The 26008-nt window shown below is 33.7% G+C and overlaps 4 protein-coding genes across 5 annotated transcripts; 1 reads left to right on the plus strand and 3 right to left on the minus strand.

Moving 5' to 3' along the window:
* Nucleotides 1-1717: 1717 nt before the first annotated feature.
* LOC113693366 (uncharacterized) lies at nucleotides 1718-3067 on the minus strand. Its single transcript, XM_027211917.1, has one exon. It carries the CDS (start codon nucleotides 3065-3067, stop codon nucleotides 1718-1720), a length of 1350 nt encoding a protein of 449 aa, XP_027067718.1.
* A 6014-nt stretch (nucleotides 3068-9081) lies between these two features.
* On the plus strand, nucleotides 9082-11562 carry LOC113693367 (5-OH-xanthotoxin synthase). The gene is made up of 4 exons (XM_027211918.1): nucleotides 9082-9333; nucleotides 9410-9667; nucleotides 10963-11136; nucleotides 11254-11562. Exons 1-4 carry the CDS (start codon nucleotides 9082-9084, stop codon nucleotides 11560-11562), a joined length of 993 nt encoding a protein of 330 aa, XP_027067719.1.
* A 970-nt stretch (nucleotides 11563-12532) lies between these two features.
* Nucleotides 12533-14226, minus strand: LOC113691444 (large ribosomal subunit protein P3-like). Its single transcript, XM_027209577.2, has 2 exons — nucleotides 13895-14226; nucleotides 12533-12916 (listed from the first exon to the last, which is right to left on the minus strand). The coding sequence occupies exons 1-2, from the start codon at nucleotides 14090-14092 to the stop codon at nucleotides 12740-12742; spliced, it is 375 nt and encodes a 124-aa protein (XP_027065378.1). The 5' UTR covers nucleotides 14093-14226; the 3' UTR covers nucleotides 12533-12739.
* A 4282-nt stretch (nucleotides 14227-18508) lies between these two features.
* On the minus strand, nucleotides 18509-23564 carry LOC113693368 (6,7,8-trihydroxycoumarin synthase-like). Of its 2 annotated transcripts, XM_072053954.1 has the most exons (3): nucleotides 22966-23564; nucleotides 22465-22782; nucleotides 18509-19293 (listed from the first exon to the last, which is right to left on the minus strand). In XM_072053954.1, the coding sequence occupies exons 1-3, from the start codon at nucleotides 23425-23427 to the stop codon at nucleotides 18673-18675; spliced, it is 1401 nt and encodes a 466-aa protein (XP_071910055.1). In that variant the 5' UTR covers nucleotides 23428-23564; the 3' UTR covers nucleotides 18509-18672. The 2 variants fall into 2 exon arrangements, with proteins under 2 accessions (XP_071910055.1, XP_027067720.2); XM_027211919.2 differs by having other exon boundaries at nucleotides 18511-19293; nucleotides 22465-23564.
* Nucleotides 23565-26008: the final 2444 nt, after the last annotated feature.

A 26008-nucleotide genomic window follows, 5' to 3' on the forward strand; every position in this document is an offset into this window, starting at 1 on the left:
TACCTAAAGTATCATTATTACAAACTCTCTGTTATTTCCACAAATCAAAGATAGAAAAAAAGTAATAAACATTTAAGGCATAATTAGAATTACAAGCAATACCTCTCTACAAGATACATCCAACAATAATACACTAGGCCACCTAATTTCATTTCAGTTGCCAAATGAATAGTTAAATGCACCATGACATCGAAGAATGTTGGTGGAAAGCATTTCTCAAGATCGCAGAGTATAACGACAATTTCACTTTCCAAACGAACCACATCTTGAGGACAAATAACTTTAGAACAAAGCTGCCTGAAGTATCTACTCAATCGAATCAAAGGATAGCGCACTGATTTTGGCAAAGTCTTTCTCAAAGCTATAGGCATCAATTGCTACATTAGGATATGATTATCATGACTTTAAGGCCCCGAAATTCTTGGTGGTTTTACTCGAACGCATCTTGAGACGTTAGCTACATAACCATCTGGAACTTTCACTTTTTTTTAGCACATTGCAAAACATAGTTTTCTATTTTTGATCCATTGCAAAGGAAGATGGAGGTAAGTACACCTTTCCAGGTTCTGTCTCAATGGGATGCAGCTCTTTTCTTATTTCCATTTCTCTCAAATCACGGCGGGAATTATAATGGTCCTTTGCTTTATCCTCAATGTCCAGCAATGTCCCCCAAATGTTTTCACAAAAAATCTTCTCAATGTGCATGAAGTCAAGAATATGTCTTAAGACATTATCTTTCCAATATGGCAAGTCAAAGAAAATACTCCTCTTTTTCCAATTAAAAGACAGCTTCGGATTACCTTTCACAAGTTTTCCAAATTTAATTTGCAAGTCTCCCAATTCACTCACAATCATATCAAGGGCGGATTTAAAGGGGGACACTGGGGGCACGGGCCCCCACTGCCCCCCTTAAATTCCTATAATACATATACAATTTTGACATAATTTTAAATATGGCCCCAGAATTGTTTTTAGAAAAAATGTGAAAGAATGGGTGACAAAATTTATATCATTCACTTTCCTCATCTAGTCCCCATTTTTCTCCCAACAAGGCCAAATACCAATTATATCAGTCATTCCTTTTGGTCCCCACTCCCCAAGTTCCCTCTACTCCTGTGGTCCCCCATTTCCCTTCATAACCGGCTCCTCTTCTTTCACACCTAAGCCAACTACTCTTTCTTTTTATCACTTCATCCAATTATCATTTACTTCCTTTGTCCCCACTCCCCAATTTCCCTTTTCTCCTCTGGCTCTCGGTTGTCCCCACTCCCCAACATACATACGAGAGCTACTTTTTCTTCCACAACCAAAGCTTGTTATTCTTTCTGTTGATCACTTCATCCGATTTAGAGATTGCACCAGAATCAATTGATCTTCTAGAACCTTGGTCCGCCACATTTTGCAGCTCTTTTCACCAACTTTAGGAGACCATCAAAATCAGGTTCTAAACAATTACTTCTTCTTATTATTATTTTAAATTTGTTTGCAAATATATTTCTAGAGTATGAGACTATTACTGTTTTAAAGAAATTTGAAAATTGATTAGTTAATGTAATAACTAATAAATGGGTTATTTGATAAATATTTTAACTTGTGAAATGGTGATTTTATGCATGAGACTTTTTTTTTTTTGCTTAAAAAATTAAAAAAGAGTAGATAAAAAATTTTAGTGTTATTTTTGCCCCCACTAAGATTTTTTTCTGGCTCCGCCCCTGAATCATATCCCCAGTTTGCAAAGGTGGTCGCTTTCCATATTTTTCGGTGCCATCAAAGAATTGGGCTTGCTTTCTAAATTTATGCTACTATCTAAGAATCTACGATGATTCATATAGCAATATTTGAAACTATGAGTCAACCGTCGTGCATGAGTGAACTTGTGACAAATAGGACAAGCATATTCACCTTTAGTGCTCCACCCAGATAACATTGCATATCCAGGGAAATCACTAATGGTCCACAACAGAGCTGCATGCAATTGAAAATTTTCTTTTTGGGATGCATCATAAGTTTGAATGCCAAAATCCCACAATTTGGTCAGTTCTTTAACTAGAGGCTGTAGATAAACATCAATATTATTCCCAGGAGAGAATGGTCCAGGTATTAACAAGGACAACATGAAGTACAGTTGCTTCATACACATCCACAGAGGTAAGTTATATGGTATTAAAACCACATGCCAAGTACTGTGTGTAGAACTCATGTTGTTGAATGGATTAAACTCGTCAGATGCCAACCCCAATCTAACATTTCGACAATCCTTAGCAAATTCTGGATGTAGATGGTCAAAAGTTTGCCAACCTGGAGAATCAGCTGGATGTCTCATACAACCATCTTTTGTACGTTTTTCCTCATGCCATCTTATTTGAGATGCAATTTTAGAAGACATAAATAGTCTTTGTAATCTAGCTTTTAAGGAAAAATGCCACAATATTTTTTGAGGAATTTTTCTTTTTTCACCAGTTCGATCATTTTCTGAAGCAACCCACCTAAGCTCGTTACATGTTTCGCATGAAGTTCTTTTTTCAGCACTACCCCAATAAAGAGAACAATCATTAGACCATGCATCGATCTTTTTATAACCCAGCCCCAATGTATTCATCAATTTCTTAGCCTCATAGTAAGAAGAAGGCAAATTAGTCATGGCCTCCGGAAATGCTTCTCTCAACAGCTCAATAAGCATATTAAAAATCTTGTTACTCATCTTACCAAGGCATTCTAGGTGAAGCAAATGAATAATGAAAGACAACTTCGAGAAATTTTTGCAACTACTGTACAAATCCTGTTGAGAATCATCAATCAATTTGTAAAATTTTTCAACATCTGAAACAGGAAAGTCCCCTTCTCTATTCAATTCATTTGATCCATGTGGTATCCCAAATACATCATGGACCAAGTCTTGCATGTCATTAGTCCCATTTGAAACCCCAATTGATGTATTTTTAGAATTAGATGTGGCTTCATTGTAGTTTGAAAGTTCTCCATGTACTATCCAATTATTATAACCCTTGATAAAGCTTACCACTTTCAAATGATTATATGCTTCCATTTTAGTCACACAAACACCCATGCCGCAATCTTTGCAAGGACACAAAATCATTCCGTCACAACTTGATCTAGAAAATGCAAAGTTTAGAAACATTTGAAGTCCTGCCCTATACTTTTCACTTGTTCTTGGAAAATCCATCCAACTTTTATCCATACTTTTAATATAAATAAATGTCCTCCAACAAGCTTCCAACAGCATGAAAACAACAACTACACATTAGTACTAAATCAAGCAGTCTCTAATTGCAAGTTCAAGAATTAACAGTCTCCTAAATCAAGCAGCCCAACAAATAAAGGAAATCAACAAAATGCACAATTTCTCAACAATCTGTCAAAACAGAAATTGCAAGCAAGCGAATAAAAATTTTATTTACCTAATAACAGGACAAAGCTCTTCGTACCAACTCCTGCGCTCGCATCTTCGCAAAATTCCTAAGTTCAATCTGAAATGTCAAAGGTTAAACAAACATATGACCGTGAAGACTAAAGCTGAATTTCAAGACTCATACTAAATTTCCATCAAAGTATACATACATCTGTCACAGTCATAATCTCTCACAGTCATGTCTTAATGGACTAGTTTCCAAGTTATGGGAGTCTGATGCATGAAAGTATACATATTGACATAATTGTAACTCAAAGAAGCTTGAATTAGGTTGATAGGGACAAATGCACGGTGACTGTTAAGAAGGTTTTGATTGATTAATTTATTGAAGTTAGATGACCAATGGGGTTAGATTTCAGCCATCAACCTCGCTTCGCTCTCAGCTTGCTGTCTTGCTTGGCTGTATCAATGTGATAGATTATTTAATATCTACTGGCTGTATCAGTGTGCATAGAAACAGAAACCAATAATGTTGCTTAGCATTAGATCCAAAGAAAAAAGGAAACCAAGAAACCTCTACACTAGCCGACTAAATTTAAGCCAACTAAAACTTGAAAAAAACATATATCACAAGAACATGGTAAGAGGTTCTTTTCACATTTGGATAAATGTTGCCGTGCAAAATCAAGAATGAAGAAAAATATGAACATAGTTGCTTAAAGAGAACTTCAATTATAACTTAAGTTTCATAAATTAACATTAAAAGAGATTCAGAGAAAATAATGAAAAACAAGGGGGGATTGACATTTTATCGACAGGTTATGGGCAACAGGTTCATTGTGTTTACCACTTTCTTTTGGAACAACATATGCCTGAAGTATCTTCCTGCTTTCCCAATGTAGAACTCCAATCTTCTAACTTTTACTCCTTGTCTGTCCTTCCAGATGTCTTAGCCGAGGGACAACAGTTGATGTTAGAAAAGATGAAGCTGGTTTTCAAGGTGCTTGGATTCCTACAACTTTCTTTTGGCCGAGATATAGCTTGTTTGCGGAGAGGTGAGAGAGATGAGAAGAAGAAAATTTTGGCCGACACATATAGCTTGTTTGCCGGCAGAATGAAACTTCAAAGTATTTCACCAAGTGCTTCACCAAGTATTTCACCAAAGTGTTTTGGATTTTGCCGGCAAAATGTTTTGGCAAATTTTCACCAAGTTTTGGCAAAATAAAACGACGTCGTTTTGTGTCCTTTTTTTTTTTTTTTTTGGTCATCTCACATTTTTCTGAGTGTCATAACAGGTAGTCTAAAGGCACATTATTATTTTTATATCAGATAAAATAAAAAAATTTATAGTACATATTATTGAGTTGATTAATAAGTGTCATGATAGGATTACTATAATAACACAAACCAGAAAGTGTCCTTATAGGAATGTCAAGAAAGGCTATTTTTGTTGTAGTGAAAGTATAACATAAAATCTTTATATAAATCTTTATATAATACAACATAAAATTTCAGGTGAAGCCAAGTCTTGATTATATATGCTTGAACTTGATATTTTGACAAGCCAAACTATGTTTTTCGTGAACATACATATGAAATTTTAAGTTAAACTCAATTAGTTTCTTTCAAAAAATTATTAAACATAAGCCAAATTCAAACAGTTTTTTTAAATTTTCGAATCAATCCTAAATATAATTCTGTCCGACTTGTTGAGTTTTGTTTTCAACCCTACTTGTGGACATTATTGCTGAAACTTGAAAGACTTCCACTAGACTAGGTTCCCCTTCTTCATTGCACAGGGAGAAATTTCTCCATTACACTAGAATAACAGCGTTCACAATGTAGAATCAACACCAGAAATTTCCACTTCTTCATTGTTTTTGAAAATACTCTATAGCATCAACACCGTTCACAATGTATGCCATCACTCATTCTAGTTATACACAAAAGTTAAAATCAAATTGATTAAGGTTTGCCGTTTAAGTAACCTTTACGAATTTGTCATGGTTTTGATCTAATTTTCACCCTTCAAAATTTTATCGCAAATTCTATGGAAAATTGTTCTCAAATGGATTTCATTTTTAAATATGGATCTACTCACCAACAAAAAAGGGAAAAAGAGTGACACAATCCGATGGTTTTTAAAATTAGAAATAGTAAATTAATAGGAGGAGAACATTCATGGAGAGGAGCCCATTCCGACTTCCTTAATTATTGGCTAAGTCCAACCTTTAAAAAATTCTTATATCAAATAATTGATAGGGTTATTATCACTTCACCCCCTTAACATTTGGTACTTCTATCAATTTCCCCCTTAAAATTATTTTTTAATCACTTTACCTCCAAGACTAACGGTCAAACTTAACGGAGTTTGTTAATTAAAGTGAAAAGGCATATTTAACCCTTAAAATTATTATCACTTTACCCCTATAAAATATAGTCTCATTATCAATTTACCTCATAGAGTTATTTTTTAGGCAATTTATCCTACCATTAAACCAACTTAACAAGTTAAAGAACTTTAAAAGAAAATACCTTCCTCTTTGCATAATAAAAATAATTAAAAAAATTTAGAGTGATTCTTCTCCTTTTTAGTATAAAAAAAAGTCAAAATATTAATTTTTTTCTTCTTGGCAGTCTATTTAATATTGAAAAAAATAGAAAGATGGGGAGAGGGAAGGGGGTGAGGGAGAGAGAGAGCTCAATTCTTTTTTTTTTTAAATTACAAATAAGAAAGAATTAAATACTTTTATTATTTTGAAATTATTTCACTTTTTGTTTATCACCAAATGCCAATTCTAATCCCGACATCCTTAAAGTAATACGATAATATTAGACATTTCTTTGTTTTTCTTTTTTGCAAAATCTAACTTTGTCTCCTTCTTTTCTATCTCTTTTTCTTTTCCTAGTATTAATAAGTGTGAAAAAAGAAATTTGAGAAAACCCTTTTATTTTTATGTTTTTCGATCTCTTAAAGTGAAAAAAAAAGAAAGAATAACCATTCCAACTTTTTATTTTTAATTATATATAAAAAAAGGGTAAATATATGTAAATTTTTTGACCATACTAGTTAGATTAATGATGAGGTAAAATATCTAAGAAATAATGTTAGGAATAAAGTGATTGTATCACTATAAACCAAACGAATAAAGTGATAATAATAATGTAGTAATGCAATAAAATAAAAGAGTATTTTTGTTCAAAATTTCTTAACATGTTGAGCTGAATTACTTATGAGGGTAAAGTGACTAAAAGATAACGTTAGAGGGTAAACTGATAGTAGTGATATAGTTTAGGGGTAAAGTAATAATAACCCTAATTGATATGGCTGCACATTATTTGGGTCAATTACTTTATTGGCGAAGACAAGTTCCCCCACATTAATATCTAATTCATTTTCCAACCACCCCAGCAATCCCACCCCCCCAAAAAAAAAGGTGGTATACTTTGAAGCCACAACCACTAGCCCAGGTTGGTGGCCACCACCAATGCATTAAGGCTTATCTCCCCACTAATTTGTCACAATTAAATGTGGCCTTATTTAAAAAATTCAGGTGGGTGTGTAGTGCGCTCGTCTGGTCCGGTAGTGGTTCAATCCCCTCCGAGTTACTACAAGACCTCTTCAGACCCTCCCCCTCCCCCTCCCCCTCCCTATAGTGTAGGAAACTATTGTATCAACAAAAAAAAAAAAAAGTATACTCTAAAGCCACCACTCTTTAAGGATGGCAATTTTAAGTAAAAGAAGAAATGCAACATTCTAGTCTAGATTAAATTAAAAAAAAAAATTACTTGCTAATATTGAAGCAAGTTTTATAATTTTTAATATAAAAAGAAGGAATTTTATTACTAAGATTACTAGAAATCATCCAACAGAAAATGATTGACAAAAGTTGGAAGAAAATTCCAAAGGAATTCAACATAATCAGATGATTTGGCATAAGGAACTAATCCATGAGCAACTTTGCTTACACCCAATTTACATCAATAGAGCTAGAATTTGGCATAATGAGCCAATCCACGAGCAATTTTGTTTGCACCCAATTTACATCAATAGAGCTATGATCTGATAACCTATTCTAATATCATTAATCAAAGGTTCGGCAGCATCCTCAGAAGAGGGCACATTTTGAATGATTCCCAGTGCATCACCTTCGAGAATAAATTGGGAGATGAACAAGTTTTTAGCCATAAAGATAGCTTTCTTAGCAGCAATTGCCTCAGCCACTTCCGGAGTAACAATACCACGAAATAAGCAAGTCAAAATGTTAATAAAACTTTCAAGGATGAATTATTGCAAAAAGAAGTTTAAGATGCTTGTTCTTCTAGCATCACAATTGCAAACTCTGCTACAGTTATCGTTGATTATTTGTGAAAGGAAATTGAAAATGAGATTTAAGAGGCGGGGCAGTTGGCTGTTGTCCTGTTACATGTTATCTGATAGCGGTCAAAATAGTATCCAATTCCAAACACTGGAGAAAAAGCACATCCTAACCCCGGAATCTAGGACGATATCAATGAACTCCAGACTTAATTAGTCTATTAAAAAGCCAACAAGGTTACTTTCTTTGATCGTTAATTCAGGTTTTCTGGAAGAATTAATTTGTGTACTAATGGTTTTTGTCAAGAATGAACTTAGAAAAGGGGTATGAAGTTTGATTGACCAAATTCTATTGATCAGGTTTCAAAGAAAAATGGCATGGATTTTCCTATGCTCAATTCTTCTTTTGATCCTATTTCTTCTTCGTGGTCCACCAGGTCCTCCAGGGCTTCCTTTCATTGGAAACTTGCACCAATTTGATAGTGCAAAGCCTCATGGATACCTGTGGAAACCTGTGTTTTTAAACTCGGATCGGACCGGCCGGTCCGACCGGTTGAACCGGGAACCGGCCAAGTGTCCGGTCCGAGTTGGTCATCAGAATCGGAAGACTTAAAACTCGGTCAACTTCGGTCAAAAACCGGGTTTGACCGGGTTTGACCGGAGAAAACCCGGAAAACCGGTTCAACATTGCATTCAAATATTGGCCAACCGAATTGGGGTGTTTGGTCAATCACTCGCCAAGGACAAGTGTTAATGGTGTGATCCTCCTGATCCTAAACTAAGTTAGTTTGAAAAGCAGCTATATCTGGGCCCACACGAAAAAGATAGCTGTTGGAATACAGGAGCGGCCGGTGAAATAAAAACACGGCCTCTGTTTCGGATGTTGTAAAAAAAAGTTCAAATTTTTTTAATATTATGTTTTAACCCCCTAAATGGTTAAAACTTATTAATACACATCAAATATTTCATACTTTATAAATATTATCCCAAAATTTGATGTTATTTTTCAATTAAATTCATAATTTTAATTCTAAACTTGTTAATGTTTATTAAATAATATAAATTGCTACTTGATTGTTCTAATTTCTTTTTATTTTCTTATTAAATATATTTGAAATATCAAATATATATGAATATACCTTTATTAATATTAACATGCTATGAGGTATTTTATATATAATATTTTAATTTTTAAATAATTTTTATTTATGACGTCATCTGGTTCGACCCCAATCAAACCCGGTTGAACCCATTGACCCCTGACTTCTGAGCACGACCGAGTCGATACCCGGTCCGGTTCTGAAAACATAGGTGGAAACTATCCAAGAATTACGGGCCTCTCATGTCTTTAAGGCTTGGTTCTGTGCCAGTAGTTCTGATTTTTTCATCGAAAATGGCAAAAGAAGCCCTGAAAACCCATGACCTTGTATTCTATGGAAGGCCAGCATATGTTAGCCATAAAAAATTATCATACAATGGCTTGGATGTTGCATTTCCACCTTATGGTCAGTATTCAAGGAAGATGAGGAAGATTTGCGATCTTCATCTCTTTAGCCTCGGTCAAGTTCAATCCTTTTCGCCAATTATTCAGGATGAAATTTCCCACTTAATACAGAAGATATCAAATCTTTCTTGTGCATCTAAAGTAATCAATTTAAGTTCGATTATGATGTCGCTTAGTAGCACGATAATTTGTCAAATTGATTTTACAAGAATCGCAGGCCATGATGGGAGGGTTTTTCATCTCTGATCACCTTCCTTCATTGAGCTGGATTGATAAGCTCTCAGGGATGTTTGCTCGTCTAGAGAATAATTTTAAGGACTTGGATTTGTTCTACCAAGAGCTCATAGATGAGCACCTCAATCCCAATAGGCCAGAAACAATGAAGGATGAGGTTCTTGATATCTTGATCCAGATAAAACAAGAACAATCATCAGGATTTGCACTTTCTTGGGATCACATCAAAGCATTGCTCATGGTAATTCCCTTTTTATTGTAATACAATACTTTGCTTCTCATTCTTTTTGGCCATTTTTCCTAGGACAACCTACCTTTTGTTCTGCCAAAGGTCTAAATTTTGGCGATCAATTAAATTTTGCATCATCGACGTGTTAATCAATTAATTTTTGCATCATCTTTGTCACTAGACGTGTGGAAGTGTTATTTTGTGGTCATTAAAATTTTGTTTGCGATGTTAAGATAGGATTCATCACAGGAACACCAACAAACATTTCAACGCTTGTTTCGTTTGCCTCAGTTATAACCAAGCCAGCCAATTCTGAAGTGGTAGTTGTGATTGGCATAAACAACAATTCAACGGACATTAGACAGATTCCTAAGCAAGTGTTTTGCCTAATTCACGGGAGTGTTTGGTTAGAACGATAATATAGCTACAATTTAACAGGTGCACAGTCAAACCGATACAAATAAACTCTGTTTTAAAACTCGGACCGGACCGGCCGGTCGAACCGATCGAACCGGGAACCGGCCAGGTAGCCGGTCCGAGTCATATTAAAAAACCGGAAATTTAAAACCCGGTCAAAGCCGGTCAAAAACCGGGTTTGACAGGAAAAAAACCGATTTTTCCGGTTCAACAGTAATTTTTTTAAAAAAAATTCAAACTTTTTAATATTATGTTTTGACCCCCTAAATTGTTAAAACTTATTGATATACCTCAAATATTTGATACTTTATAAATATTGTCCTAAAATTTGATGTTATTTTTCAATTAAATTCATAATTTTAATTCTAAACTTGTTAATATTTATTAAATAATATAAATTGCTACTTGATTGTTCTAATTTCTTTGTATTTTCTTGTTAAATATATTTGAAACATCAAATATATATGAATATACCTTTATTAATATCAATATATTATTAGATATTATATATATAATATTTTAATTTTTAAATAATTTTTATTTATGACGTCATCCGGTTCGACCCCTATCGACCCCCGGTCGAACCCATTGACCCCTGACCTCGGCCGAGTCACTATCCGGTCCGGTTCTGAAAACATAGCAAATAAGGATTCAACGAGTAAAACTTAGACCTTTTTACTTATTATTTTGGGACATGGATACTCCAAATAGGGAGGCCGAAATGGGAGCCGGGAGGCTTGAGAGTGGGCCTGGGAGACCTAAAATTGTTTATCATAAAACACCCAATGATTGTTTGTCCATTCATTTTTCTTTTAGTTATGTTGAATCCCCAGAAAGAATCACCATGATTGATATTTACATCCTTTTGTTTACTAATTTCTACAATGCAGAATATATTCATAGCTGGAACAGAGACAAGTGCAGCCACAGTTGTTTGGGCTATGACAGCCCTGATGAAGAATCCTTCAGCATTGAAGAAAGTACAAGCTGATATTAGAGATTTGGTTGGACAAAAAGGAGCTGTAGTAGAAGAAAAACTTCAGCAGCTTCACTATTTAGATGCAGTAATAAAGGAAGCTCTAAGATTGTATCCCACTGCACCAGTTCTAGTGCCAAGAGAAACTATAGAAAATTGCAACATAGAAGGCTAATGGGCCATATCTAGAGATCCTGAAAGCTAGGAAAGGCCAGATGAATTCATTCCTGAGAGATTCTTGAGCAATACTATAGACGTCAGGGGAAATGATTTTGAAGTGATTCCATCTGGAGCTGGAAGAAGAGGATGCCCTGGAATTTCTCTAGGACGGTCAATTGTGAAACTTGCACTCGCCAACCTTCTTTATTCCTTTGAATGGGAGTCGCCGTCCGGGATCAGAACAGAAGATGTTCATACCAATGTTTTGCCAGGAACAACTAGAAAAATGCGCTTTGAGTTTTGGCCAAGTAATATCTCGATCAAAGCTCTTAACACTGCAGAGAGCGAACATTAACGGCATGTATTTTTCTTTCTTTTCATCCTTTTTTTTTCGTGTTTTACAAACTACTCGTACTTTATAGAAAGTTATCTGTGAACAAAACAAAAGTTTGCAAGAAAGTTATTGATGGTAAATAGACAGTATTAGTTAATGGTGTAATGCCTACATGATTCACCACTTGCAGCCTTCTTTTAAATGAATACCAAAAGTTTCTGGCGGATCATTCATATTCCATGAATTGTGTAGTTAAATCCTAAAAGCACAGGAAACAAAACAGTTCATTCAAAATCATGGAAAACGGTCTACCAAGCCACCCACCTCAACCACCCCCCAAACCCCATTAAAAAACAAACATCAATAGAAGTGGTCTTCTTCTGAAACGTCATAGCAATCTTTTATCTCATCTCTTTAACATCATACTTCCTTCAATATTCAAGCGTAACATGATCATGTGAATACGAGACAACACAATAGGAGACTTTCTGTTCAAGCGTAACAAAGATCATGTGAACCTGAGAGAATACAATAGGAGACTTCCGAAATCCAAAATATATATAAAAGTTATCAAGCTTTTGTGTCTCGACCTATAGTTAAAAGTTTATACAAGTAGAACAAACTTGCCTTGCACAGATAAGCAGAGAATCAACTTTATGAACCAAAAAACAAGCAGAAATAAAAACCATTGCAGGTACGGCACCTTAAAGTCAACCTATTATGCATGTGGCATCACCTTGTATTATCCTTCCTAAGCCATCCGAGATCAGCTCAGTTAATTTTCAAGTAAGCATCTGTATAAAGTAAACACCTTTTACAAGATGCCTACGTTATCTAGACAGTAGTTACTTGTGTACTTGGTGGACAACCCCAAACAAGAAGATTAAGAAGACATAGCCCTTTCTAAAGATGGTCATCCAAACCTTTCACATGAAAGGGAATGAAAACGCATGCAAATTGGGGAAGGAACTAACATAGAGATGGATTAGGATTCACTAAATCACATGCAAAATCTGCAAGGATAGATAAAGTTCACTACATCTTTCAAATCTTAAGTTCCATGGTTCAAGAAATTACACTAGTTCTTTCAAAAATTAAGTTTAATTATCAAATACTACCAAAATTTTAAGCAGCTAGATGCACATTCAAAAGTTGTTTCACCAAAACAACAATATACCACAATGTAAAAGATGGTAATCTAATCAAAGAGGGACATTCCAAAGTCCTCATCATCACTCTCCTCCTTCTTCTCCTCTTTCTCTTCCTTAGCTGGAGCAGCTTCAGCAGCTGGCGCACCACCTGCGGGAGCAGCAGCAGCAGCAGCTCCACCACCAATGAAACCACCACCACCACCACCACCACCACCAATGACAACCTGTCTCAAGATAAGATGATCCTCACAAGTTAGTTGAGCAATAAAAGCCTAACCAAAACTTGCATTACTACAAGCAACACATTACTTCAGACCAACCCCAACATTCAGACTACTTTTTGTCCTATACAAAGTACAACCTGTTAAAGAAAAATAAATAAGAGACCAGTTCTATCATGCTCCAGCTATAACAACACAGATTCATCAAAGCTCCAGGAAAACAGAAACAACATTATGCAAATTCCTCAATGCGTTATTAGCAGAACTTTTGCATAATACAAAACTGCCCTATCTCTTATCTAATCATAGTACCAATTCTTAGCAAATGTAAAAAAATCCAATTGCATCAAGACGGTAAAACAGCAATTCTGGAGCATAACAAATTTAATCAGGTATAATATGCTGAAACGCAAAATCTATTCATCCTATCGAGTAACAATCCCTGCTACTAGTGACCATATCTTGTTGACTTACTCATTTTACCACACTGGAAATAGCAGTCCCTAACCCTATCTACCATATTTACGGCCAAAGTGAAAAAATTCAAAGTCTAATTCAGAACAATTTACTTAATCGGAAAAGCACAGAGTCTAATTCAGAACAATTTGCTTAATCGGAAAAGCACAAAAGAAATACATTTTCCAATTTGGAAAAATTATCTGTATACTCAACAAGAAAATAAAGAGAAAAATTCAAGTCATCATCATTACTAGGCACTTCTAACTAATGATTCTCCCATCTAATTTATAAGGCAGACAAGCAATTTCAAAAAAGAAAAAAAATCTAGAACTTTATTCAATAAATCGACTAAAATCTCGAGAAAACGTAAATAAAAACTTAATCCTGATTAACAAAATCTTAACATTCATCATTAAGCAATGTACAGAACGACTAGATCATCTACTAAACATGTTCAACCTTCGAAATAAAAGCAAATTCCTACACAAAAAAAAGTACAAAAGAATAATAATAAAAGGGGACCTGGAAAACAGCGGAGGAAGGTGTGATGAAGGAGAAGGAAGACTGAACTCCACCAGCGGAATCGGCAGCAGTGGCGGCTTGAACGAGCTTGCGCTGCAGCTCGAAAGTGGAGGCGGCTGAAGCCTCAAGATCGCCCTTGAGTTGCTTGGCGCTCCAGTCGCCGTCGGATCCTTTGACAACAAATGTATAAACTCCCATTTCTTCTTCGTCCTCCTGATTCTCAGTGTGTGTAGTGCGTGTGATTTTGCGATTAGAGTTTGAGGACGCAGCCAAAAGTGGTGGTCGGGGGCTTTTTGTATGAGCAGACGAACGGGAAACCCTAGTTCTACGATTTTGGGTGGGGTTTTGGGTTTTATCGGTAAATGACGATTTTGACCTTGAGCTTTTGTGGGTTGTTGAGCTGGGCTTGAGTTCAGGGGAAACTGGATTTGGTTGAATTTTGATGCCACTTAGTGTGAAATGAGATGGCTTGGGCCTAAGCTGAATCTGCCTGTACAGATTAAAGGCCTATTCTTTTCTCTCTCTTTTTTTCTTTTCTTTTTTTAGTTTGTGTTCTATTTCTTGTATGATCTTTGGCTCTCTTATAATGCTATCTCCTCCAGAAGGAAAAGAATAGAAATTGCCAAATTATTTGCTACTCTGGCTCCAGGAATGGCTGGTCCTTCATATAAATTTGAAAGGCGAAGCAAGTTGCTTGATACCTGAATCAAGGTCGACTAGGTTGGAGCTTAAAAATTAATCAAAACACGAACAACATTTATTTGTTCAATAAAATCTCAAATTAGACTTAAGTTTGGCTTGATTAGCATAATATTTTGGAATTTACATCATAAATTTCTAATTATTCGAATTCAAATTGATAAAAACTCATTTGAAGTTTGGATCAATATATGTACAAGTTAAATTTGAAAACAATTTCGAACTTGTTAAAATAGACAAGCAAATTTAAACACTAAACTATACGGTTTGATTAAACTCATTTATACACCTAAGTATTCATCGAACCCTACTATCTATCCCTAATGAGGTTGGGCTTTCTTAAATGGATGTGAAATCTGCTTTTTTAAATGGCTTTTTTGAAGAAGAGGCATATGTTGAGCAATCTGCAGGTTATGTTAGAATGGGTCAAGAAAACAAAGTATATAAATTGAAGAAGGTGTTGTATGGGTTAAAACAATCTCCCAGAGTTTGGTACACCCATATTAATATTTATTTTGTTAAGCATGATTTTCTAAGATGCCCATATGAGCATACTTTATACATCAAATTCACTCCTGGAGGAGATGTTCTTATTGTATGCTTGTATGTGGATGGCTTAATATTTACAGGCAAGAATCCTAAACTAATTTTTGAATTCAAGGAGGCTATGATCAGTTAGTTTGAGATGACAGATAAAGGATTCATGTCTTATTTTTTTGGTATTAAAGTTCGTCAGTTGGATGGTGGAATTTTTATTTCACAAAGAAAGTATGTAGGTGATATTCTAAAGAAGTTTAAAATGGATTTAGCTGAACCAATGATGATCTCAGTTGAAGAAAATTTGATATTGACCAAAGATGGCATTGGTGATTCTGTTGATGCTACTTATTTCAGGAGGTTAGTGGGGAGTCTTAGGTACTTAATTTCTACAAGACTTGACATCACTTATGGAGTTGGTTTGATTAGTAGATTCAGGGAATCTCGACGCCAATCTCACCTACAAGCTGCTAAGAGAATTTTGAGATATGTTCAAGGTACATAGTATATTTTATTCATCTTGACATGGTAGCAACCTTGTTGGATATACTGATAGTTTGGTGACACAATACAAAGAAGGAACACTTTTGGTTATGCATTTTATTTGGGTTCTAGTATATTTGCTTGGTCTTCCAAAAAACAGCAGGTGGTTGCTTTGTCCACAGTAGAAGCGAAGTACATGGAAGCTGCGAGTAGTGCTACTCAAGCACTTTGATTAATGAAAATGCTTGGGATTTTACAACATACGTAAGATGGTCCTACTAAAATATTTTGTGATAGCATGTCTGCTATTGAGTTGACACAAAATCCTGTTTTCCATGCACACAGCAAACATAGTGACATCAAGTCATTTTATTCATTAGTCAGTTCAAGATCAAAAGATTGTCATTGACTATTGCAGAAGTGAAAATCAAGTAGCTGGTGTTTTGACAAAACCACTCAATTTGGAGATGTTCACGAAGTTGAAAAAAATGCTCGGCATGGTGAAGTTTGAAGATCTTGATTTAATGGAGACAATATAGGAATTAAATCAAGATTATTATTATTATTATTATTATTAGTTTCCATATTGTTTGCTCCTGGTCTCTTTGTTATGTCAGTAGAGGTTTTTAAATCCAAGTCCAATTGTATAATTGATTCCTTTGCAGTTCGGGAACTATGCTTTAGGAATCTTAGCTGTGTGTGTTAGTCCACGCTCTACTAATGTATTGAGAGTTAAGAAATTGAGCAATAAAGTCAGAGAATTGCCTCCCTGTGGCTGTGCGTATTTCTTGCTCTTGGCCCGCGCCGCTGTCTTTTGTTGTTTCTGATGCCTACTCAATTCGAGTTTGTGAGACTTATTTGTTGTTTTCCTGTGGGTAAATTTCCTGCAGCTTGCTTGTTTTTTGGTTCGTAAGTTGATTTTCCCCTGCTTATCTGTGCAAAGCAAGTTTGTTCTACTTGCATAAACTTTTAAGAATAGGTCGAGATACAAAATCTCGATAACTTTTCTATATTTTGGTTTTCGGAAGTCTCCTATTGTATTGTCTCGTATTCACATGATCTTTGTGAAGGTTGAACATTGAAAGATTAATTTGCTATGATGAACTGTTTTCCATGATTTTGGATGAACTGTTTTGTTTCCTGTGCTTTCAAGTACAAAATCCATGGAACATCATAAACCCGCCAAAAACTTTTGGCGTTCATTTATAAGAAGGCTGCAACTGGTGAATTATGTAGGCTTGCACCATTAACTATAATTGATAAGTATCCATTTTACTTAATAGTTTGTAAATACATTAGTTCATTTATAGTTAATTTTAAACTCCTATGATAATGTGAGTGACCATTTTGATAATTTTTGATGTCTTTGAATAACTTTGAGAAGACTTGTGAATTTGTTCTATTTTACTTGTTAAAGTTTATCATTTTTTATAGAGATGAAGGAACAAGGAAATCTGGCACTATTTACAAAAAGTCATCACAAGATTGGCAGAAAATATAAGGTGCCGGATAGACGGAGTCAAGCATGATACCATACCAGATACTCATCAAAAAGTTTTGATGAAACAAGGGTGTTAAGCAATATGCAGGGCCGGATGGTGAATTTTGAGTTAGATACGAGTCAAATACTTGAGTGGGAAAATTTTGCAAGTTGTGCAACTTGCATCCTGCTTTTTATCCTTCTTTTCTACAATGACTGACTTTTTGACAACCACCTTTTGGGTTAAAACCATCAGTTTTTGTTAACTTTATGTCATTCTACTTAACCTCTAACTCTTCAAAACAAAAGAGACTTTTTGTGGAAGATTAAAGGCACTTGAAGAGCATAAATAGAGAGAGTTTTGTTTAGTTAAGGAGTTTTGAGTTTTGCTTTAGCTTGGAGTCTAGTTAGTTTAGAGAGGAGAAAAGATTTTGGAGCAAAAGGAAAAAATAAAGGAGGTTGAAGCAAGACACAAACTAACAACATTCATAGCTTTTTGCATTTATATTAATTTGCAAGACTAGTTTTGAACTCGTGTTATGTATTCATTTATGTAAAAACTAAGCAAGGAGGAAGATTGGGATGAAGAATGAGCACGGTGGGAGGCTCTAGTAACAAGGGTTATTCTCTTCCCCAAACTCTTTATCTTGTATTTGACTCTATACTTAGTGAATTTGCTAGTTTGGATATTATGTTTGTGATTTTCTTTTAAAGTTTATTTCTTGGGTATTTGGTTGAACTATATTTATGATTACTATGTATTGGATTCTAGATTATTTTGGGCTATTATTTTAATTAAGTTGTTTAGCACTTTTGTTCGTATAATCATTATTAACTAGCCATTGATAGTGATCATCTCATGGTGTTAGATTTTCAAATGAAAATTGGTAATTGACACTAGTTCATGGAAGTACTAAACCTAAAAAGTACAATCACCAAAGTAGATGTTTACCTTTGTGACTTATTTTGTAGTAATTTTATAGGAATAAATGAGTTTGTAATTAATTTCATAGCCATGAAAGTAGTTATGGATTAGTTATAGGTATATTAAGTATATCGGCGAAAGTAGGTATCACGAATATTAGGAAATTACGCTATAATTTAATCGATATTTTAGTGCTCAAGTAGTTGGGAAGATGCACTAGCATGAGTAAATAGGGATTCCATTATCTAATGAGCTTTCGTTTGTAATTTTCTTCCCATTAGTAGCTAACTAATTTGTTGATAGTCTATATAATAGAAAAGTTTTAGTAGTACTAGTATTATCTATCTTCATTGTAGGTTAACTCTTAATACCCAATACTCAAACACAACCTATATACTTGCAGTTATATATGGAGTATTTAGAAATTTACAAATTTAAAACTCGAGACTTAGCATGCGATTATTTTTATAGACACATCCCACGGCTATCACTAATACTGTCTATCTAGCATCAATAATTGTCATGCATAATTTCGTTTTTTTCACATATAACCCTCTATCAAGTACGAGCAGTTAATAAAACATTAAGAGAAAGGATGAAAAGAAGGAAAAAAAAAAAAAGCCCAAAATGCTCCTAAGGTCACCACCTGCAGTCTTAAGAGCTTTTATGAAGATATTCCTTGGCCAAAATGCAGAGAGCATTTTTCTTGTGCATGGTTATTCCTGGCAAAACATCAGTATCAATATCCTCTGCTCTGATCCCAGAAGGCAATTCCCATTCAAAGGAGTAAAGAAGGTTCGCGAGTGCAAGTTTCACAGTTGACAGTCCCAGATGAATTCCAGGGCATCCTCTTCTTCCGGCACCAAATGGAATCACTTCAAAATCATTTCCCCTGACATCAATAGCATTGTTCAAGAATCTCTCAGGAATGAATTCATCTGGCCTTTCCCAGTTTTCAGGATCTCTAGATATAGCCCAATCATTAATGTAAACTAAGGTTTTGGATCCAATTTCATAGCCTTCTATGTTGCAACTTTGTGTAGTTTCTCTTGCCACTAGAACTGGTGCAGGGGGATACAATCTTAGAGCTTCCTTTATTACTGCATCTAAATAGCGAAGCTGCTGAAGTTTCTCTCCTACTACAGCTCCTTTTTGTCCAACCAAATCTCTAATTTCAGCTTGTACTTTCTTTAATGCGGAAGGATTCTTCATCAGGGCTGTCATAGCCCAAACAACTGTGGCTGCACTTGTGTCTGTTCCAGCTATGAATATATTCTGCATTGTAGAAATTAGTAAACACAAGGATGTAATTATCAATCATGGTGATTCTTTCTGGGGATCTAACGTAATTAAAAGAAAAATGAATGGATAAACAATCATCAAATGTCTTATGAAGCCGCATTTTAGGTCTCCCAGGCCCACTCTCAAGCATCCCGGCTCCCATTTTCCGCCTCCCTATTTGGAGTCTCCATGTCTAGGGCTGTCGGATTTGGACCCGGACCTGATAGTTTTTTTTGGAGTACGAGTTGAGAAATAATTCCATTATTTAGACTTGGGTTCGGACCCATTTACTCTAACAAAAGAGCAGGTCGAATATGTAATATAGGATTCCAATTCGTATCCGATCTGGACCCAAACAATATATTAATAATTATCATTATCATTATCATTATTATCATTACTATATAAAAAGTATGAATCTTGGTATTAGAGAGTGTAAGTGTAAGTGTAAGCACTTTTTTATCTTACTTTTTGTTATTCCTAAATTACGCTCATGTCTTTTAATTAGAATTATTGCATTTTAATGTGGTAATAATTAAAAGAAATAAAACACTCCAATTGATTACATCTTAATAGTATTGGTAATTATAATTAAAAATTACTCATTAAAAACTATTTACCTACCATTGCACTCCACTCTTTGTATTGGGGAGTATAAGTGTAAACATTTTTTTTATTTTAGTTTTTGTTATCCCTAAATTACCCTCATATCTTTTAATTAGAATATTGCATTTATTGTGGCACTAATTAAAAGAAATAAAACACTCCAATTGATTACATCTTGATAGTATTGGTAATTATAATTAAAAATTGCTCATTAAAAACTATTTACCTACCCTTGGATTTCATCTCCAATTATTATACGTATCAAGATTTCTTAATTGAAACATGAAATATTTCTCATTAGTCGTTAGTTAAGATTGTTAAAAAAAAAAAATCAATGTCAAAATACAGATACTCTCTAGAAAATGAAGAAACATACAAGACGAAGAGAACATTTATTCATATGTATATTTTCATACAAATATCACGAGCAAATTTTAGAATTATGCACTTTTTGCCAATATAAAGAATTTTCATATTACACACAATGGAATTTCAATATACAAAAAATGATGACATATTTATAACTAAAATAGTAGTATTAAATCGGAAAAAAAGAAATCTCAAATAGCAATATACAAACCACTATTATCATTAATAGCAATCGATTAAAACAAGAAAAATTGAAAACTATTCATAAAATGACATAAAGTAAATAGCAAATGAATTAAAAAATTTAGAATACAATTCAAATAATACCAAAGACAACATTCAAATCACTTATATCCAAGGAAAGACAAACATTATTATTGACAATAATATGATAATACTTCATTTGTATTGATTTGAGCAAACCAAATCCATCCATGAAGGCAGAAGTCATTTCCAATGATAAAATAAGAATTATAATAAGAGTAAATTTAAAATGAAAAATGATAAAATGAAAATGTTATCCAAATTATTTTTGATGATGCCCAAAATACCCTTATTTTTTCTAATAATTACATATATTTATTGTATTGCAATATTAGCTAATAATGGAAACTGTTATGAAATGAAAAACTTTAAAATTAAGTAAATTTTATTTATGGTGACAATTGTAATTAGACATATTTAGTGCATTCCAATAATTGATAATAATGATGGCGGTTATGGATTAAAAATTGGCAATTAAAAAATAAAACACTACAATATACAAAAAATTAAGATTAAAATTGTTAATTAGCCACAATTCTGATACCAATTCAATGATCATCAAAAAAACTAATACTAAAACCAAAAATATTGTGCTTATATGAAAAAGGTAAACTTGTTGCTTTTGCTTCGCATTGGACTGTGCTAAAATATGAATAAAAAAAAAGAAAAATAGAAAAACTCCAACTATGTATATCTATAAACTTTCAATTGTCAGAATGTACAAGCCAAAAAAACTTTACGTCGTGAATCATTTATATTCCATTATTGACAAAAATAGAATTAACATAATACAAAAAGAATTTAAAATTACATGTATGTTTATTTATTTTTCTAACTTAATTATATTCTTCGTTTATAAAAAATTACAATGATTGTAGTTTATATGCAATAGAATCATGAATATACAATAATTTTGGTAAAACATGATGTTATCAATATTTGATATGTTAGAGTTCAAACTGTAAATCAAAAGTGTTTGGTACATGATTCCAAATTCAATCCTAAAGGACATGTCAATTACATTGGAATGTTTTCGGTCTCTTTTCATTTAATAAAATTTTTAAAAGTAACTAGCTTAAAAAAAATAAATAACATAAAAGTACTATATATATTATGATGTTGATAATCAAATTTTTATAAAAATTTTTAGTATCTAAAGAATAATATGTCTTAAGATATTACAATCACATGCAAAGCACGTGAACTATTACTAGTAAAATATAAATATTTCTAAATACAAAAGTAATTCTTTTACCAAATTAACAAACCCTAATCTTACAATCCACCTACCTGTACATCTCTCTCTCCTCTCTTGCTCCACCTGCCCATTCCAAGCTTCCAACAAAATCACTAGTTAGTCCATTCCGCCATATCCAAGCTTGCAGAGTTCGCCATCTCTGTTTAAGCTATAATCAATTCTGCCATGTCCCAAAATAATAAGTAAAAAGGTCCAAGCTTTACTTATTGAATCCTTATTTGTATCGATTTGACTGTGCACCTGTTAAATTGTAGCTATATCATCATTCTAACCAGACACTCCCCACGTGAATTAGGCAAAAAACTTGCTTAAGGAGCTGTCTATGTCCATTTAATTGTTTTTTATGCCAATCACAACTACCACTTCAGAATTGGCTGGCTTTATTATAACTGAGACAAACGAAACAAGCATTGAAATGTTTGTAGGTGCTCCTGTGATGAATCCTATCTGAACTTTGCAAACAAACTTTCAATGACCACAAAGTAACACTTCTACACATCTAGTGGCAAAAGATGATGCAAAAATTAATTGATTAGCGCGTCGATGATGCAAAATTTAATTGATCGCCAAAATTTAGACCTTGGCAGAACAAGAGCTAGGTTGTCCTAGAAAAAATGGCCAAAAAGAAAGAGAAGCAAAGAATTGTATTACAATAAGAAGGGAATTACCATGAGCAATGCTTTGATGTGATCCCAAGTAAGTTCAAATCCTGATGATTGTTCTTGTTTTATCTGGATCAAGATATCAAGAACATCATCCTTCATTGTTTCTGGCCTATTTGGATTGAGGTGCTCATCTATGAGCTCTTGGTAGAACAAATCCAAGTCCTTAAAATTCTTCTCAAGACGAGCAAACATCCCTGAGAGCTTATCAATCCAGCTCAATGAAGGAAGGTAATCAGAGATGAAAAACCCTGCCATCATGGCCTGAGATTCTTGTAAAATTTGATCAAACCTCTTCCTTTCATGCCCTTCTTCATCATATTTCTTACCAAAAGCAATTCGACAAATTATCGTGCTACCAAGCGACGTCATAATTGAACTTAAATTGATTACTTTAGATGCACAAGAAAGATTTGATATCTTCTGTATTAAGTGGGAAATTTCGTCCTGAATAATTGGCGAAAAGGATTGAACTCTACTGAGGCTAAAGAGATGAAGAACACAAACCTTCCTCATCTGCCTCCAATACTCACCATAAGGTGAAAATGCAACATCCCGGCCGTTGTATGATAATTTTTGATGGCTAACATAAGCTCTCCTTCCAGAGAATACAAGATCATGGGTTTTCAGGGCTTCTTTTGCCATTTTCGATGAAGAAATCACAACTACTGGCACAGAACCAATCCTTAAAGACATGAGAGGCCCGTACTTCTTGGAGAGTTTCCACAGGTACTCATGAGGCTTTGCACTATCCAATTGGTGCAAATTTCCAATGAAGGGAAGCCCTGGAGGACCTGGTGGACCACGAGTTTTTTTGCTTTTCTTGGTTTTTTGAAGAAGGAAAATAAGTATCAAAGGAAGAATTGAGCATAGGAAAAGCCATGCCATTTTTCTTTGAAATCTGATCACTAGAATTTGGTCAATCAAACTTCTTCCCCTTTTTCTAAGTTCATTCTTGACAAAAACCATTAGTATACAAGTTAATTCTTGCAGAAAATCCAAATTGACGATCAAAGAAAGTAACCTTGTTGACTTTTTACTAGATTAATTAAGCCTGGAACACCCTAGAATCCAGGGCTGAGGTGTGCTCTCTCTACACTGTTTGGAATTGGATACTATTTTGATCGCTATCGGATAACACGTAACTGGACAACTTAGTTGGATATAAAAAATACTTTACTGGAGCAGATAAGTTCCCCATTATTACTTTTTAATTCATTTCCCCACCACACCCTGGCCCCCTCCTCCCCACTTACCCTCCCCGGGTAAAAGAGAAACAAAAAAAAAACAACGCAAAAATAAGTTGGAGTGATCCAGCTGAAGGAACAATGGCACCATTGTTGACAGATAATTAATCAGTCCTCAAAAATATGAAAGAAATGTTAATGAGGATCCACTTTTTTAATTTTTTATTTTTTATAATGGTACTCTCATTATTTTATTTTTATATTAATAGAAAACAGATAAAAAAAAAGTAGAATTGCCATTATAAAAGGGAGCATCATTATAAAAAAGGATAATTTCAAAAACCTCCCCTGAGATTTTTGACTATTTCACTTAGTTCCCTTGAAGTTTTAATAATTACACTTACCTCCCTTGATTTGACACTTTAGTAACCCAACATTAAAATAGGGTAAAAAATTTAATGAAAACCCTAAAATGCCCTTATCTTATAAATTTTAATTTATTCTTCTAAACAATTGTAAAGTAATTTGTCACAATTATAAAAGAAGAAGAGTCTCAAGTTTTTCATACCAATATTTGTTAATTGATAATCAACTATGACAATAAATCTTTTGATATAATAGGCTACTGTTTATAGTGGTTTATTAGGGATATAGATTCTTTTTAAAATAGAGAAAAAAGTTCTATCTTTTTTTAAAAGTTTTTGGACTATTTTTTTAATAAAAATATATGGACTAGTTTAGTGATTGAACTACCGTAGTTTGGTAGTGATTTTGGACCATTTGTTTTTAATTATTCTTGATTTTGATACAAAAGAAGAGCTACTAAAAATTGGATGATATTAAAAGTTATAAAAAAAACTACTAGTTTAACGTTTAATCTAGATGGATATTAGGGATAACATTCATAGTTCTTCTATAATTCTAATGAAATATTAGAGAAATGAATAAGAAGGAAAAAGAAAAAAAATTATAAAATCCATCCATTTTATAAACATGGCAACAAGGGAGTTTTATTAAAATATTAAGGTTAATATTGTCATTTTAAATGGGTAAGGGAAGTAGGTGTAATTTTTGAAACCTTAAGAGAGCCAAGTGAAATAATCAGAAACCTCAAGAGAGGTTTCTGAAATTATCCCTTATAAAAATTAGAGTTTCAATAACTATTTTGCGAGATGAGATCCAATTAGAAGAGCAATTGCTAACACAGAAAAAAAAGGTACCAAGAGGAAAAAAATATAAAGAGACAAACATGCCTGATACTCATGAATAACGTGGTAGGTCTAAAATATCTTCTTTCCTAATAACTAAAAAAAGGAAAGCACTAAAGAAATGAATTCTTGGGACATAATAAATCTCACAATCTGACTGGGCCCTTTTTGTCGTTTGTAGAACTTTTTTTTTTTCGATAATTCCTTTTTTTGATGGAATAAAATGACATAAAATTTTTTTGAGCGACATAATTTAGCTTATATGGAGTGACACAAGAACTAATATAATATGCAAAAAATTGAAAAAAAAAATCATCAATTTCACTTTCATTGCCATTGTTTTAGAATGGATTGCCGTAATATATGACCTTTTCTTGCAATTGTTTTTTATGGTTGTGATATATGGAGAGTCAAAATGTAACTTGGGAGAAAGGATGAGTGTGGTGGTTCAGGGGGGAGGGAGGGAGTATAAGTAAAAAATCTTGAATTCGATTTCTCCCACTTATACTATAAAAAAAATGTGGGTTAAAAACAAAAAAATCCCCTATGGTATACCTAATACACAGAAAAGCCCCTCGTGGCTTTAAAACATACAAAATGACACCTCATGTTTTGAACTAAATTGTAAACTAACAGAATTCGTTAAAGTTAACGAAAATGACGGTCTTGGCTGTTAAACTTACTGGATTCCGTTAAGTTTACCGGATTCCATTAAATTTAACTAATTCTGTTAGTTTACAATTTAGTTCAAAACATGAGGTGTCGTTTTGTATATTTTGAAACTACGGGGGACTTTTCTCTGTATTAGGTATATACCACAGGGGGCTTTTTTGTTTTTATCAAAATATAACTTGGAAAGTAATAGTCTTTCTAGTTTTCTACTAGACCTTTCATCCTTTAATTTAATGTGAATAAGAATTTTGAAAATTATCAATAACAAAATGATATTTGATAAAACTTATTTAGTTTCTTTTTTTAAATTTAAACAAGAAACTTTGTTAGATCGCGACAACTTGTAACTAGAGTTGCAAACGGATATTCAATGGAATCAAACTTTCCACATTTCAAGCTCGAATTCGAATTTGAACTCGAATCCTATATGCATGAGCTCAAAATCTAAACTCAAACTCGAAATCGAGTTCTCGAATATTTGTT

The sequence above is a fragment of the Coffea arabica genome, chromosome 6c (assembly GCF_036785885.1).
Source record: "Coffea arabica cultivar ET-39 chromosome 6c, Coffea Arabica ET-39 HiFi, whole genome shotgun sequence".
In the NCBI taxonomy this organism is placed as follows: domain Eukaryota; kingdom Viridiplantae; phylum Streptophyta; class Magnoliopsida; order Gentianales; family Rubiaceae; genus Coffea; species Coffea arabica.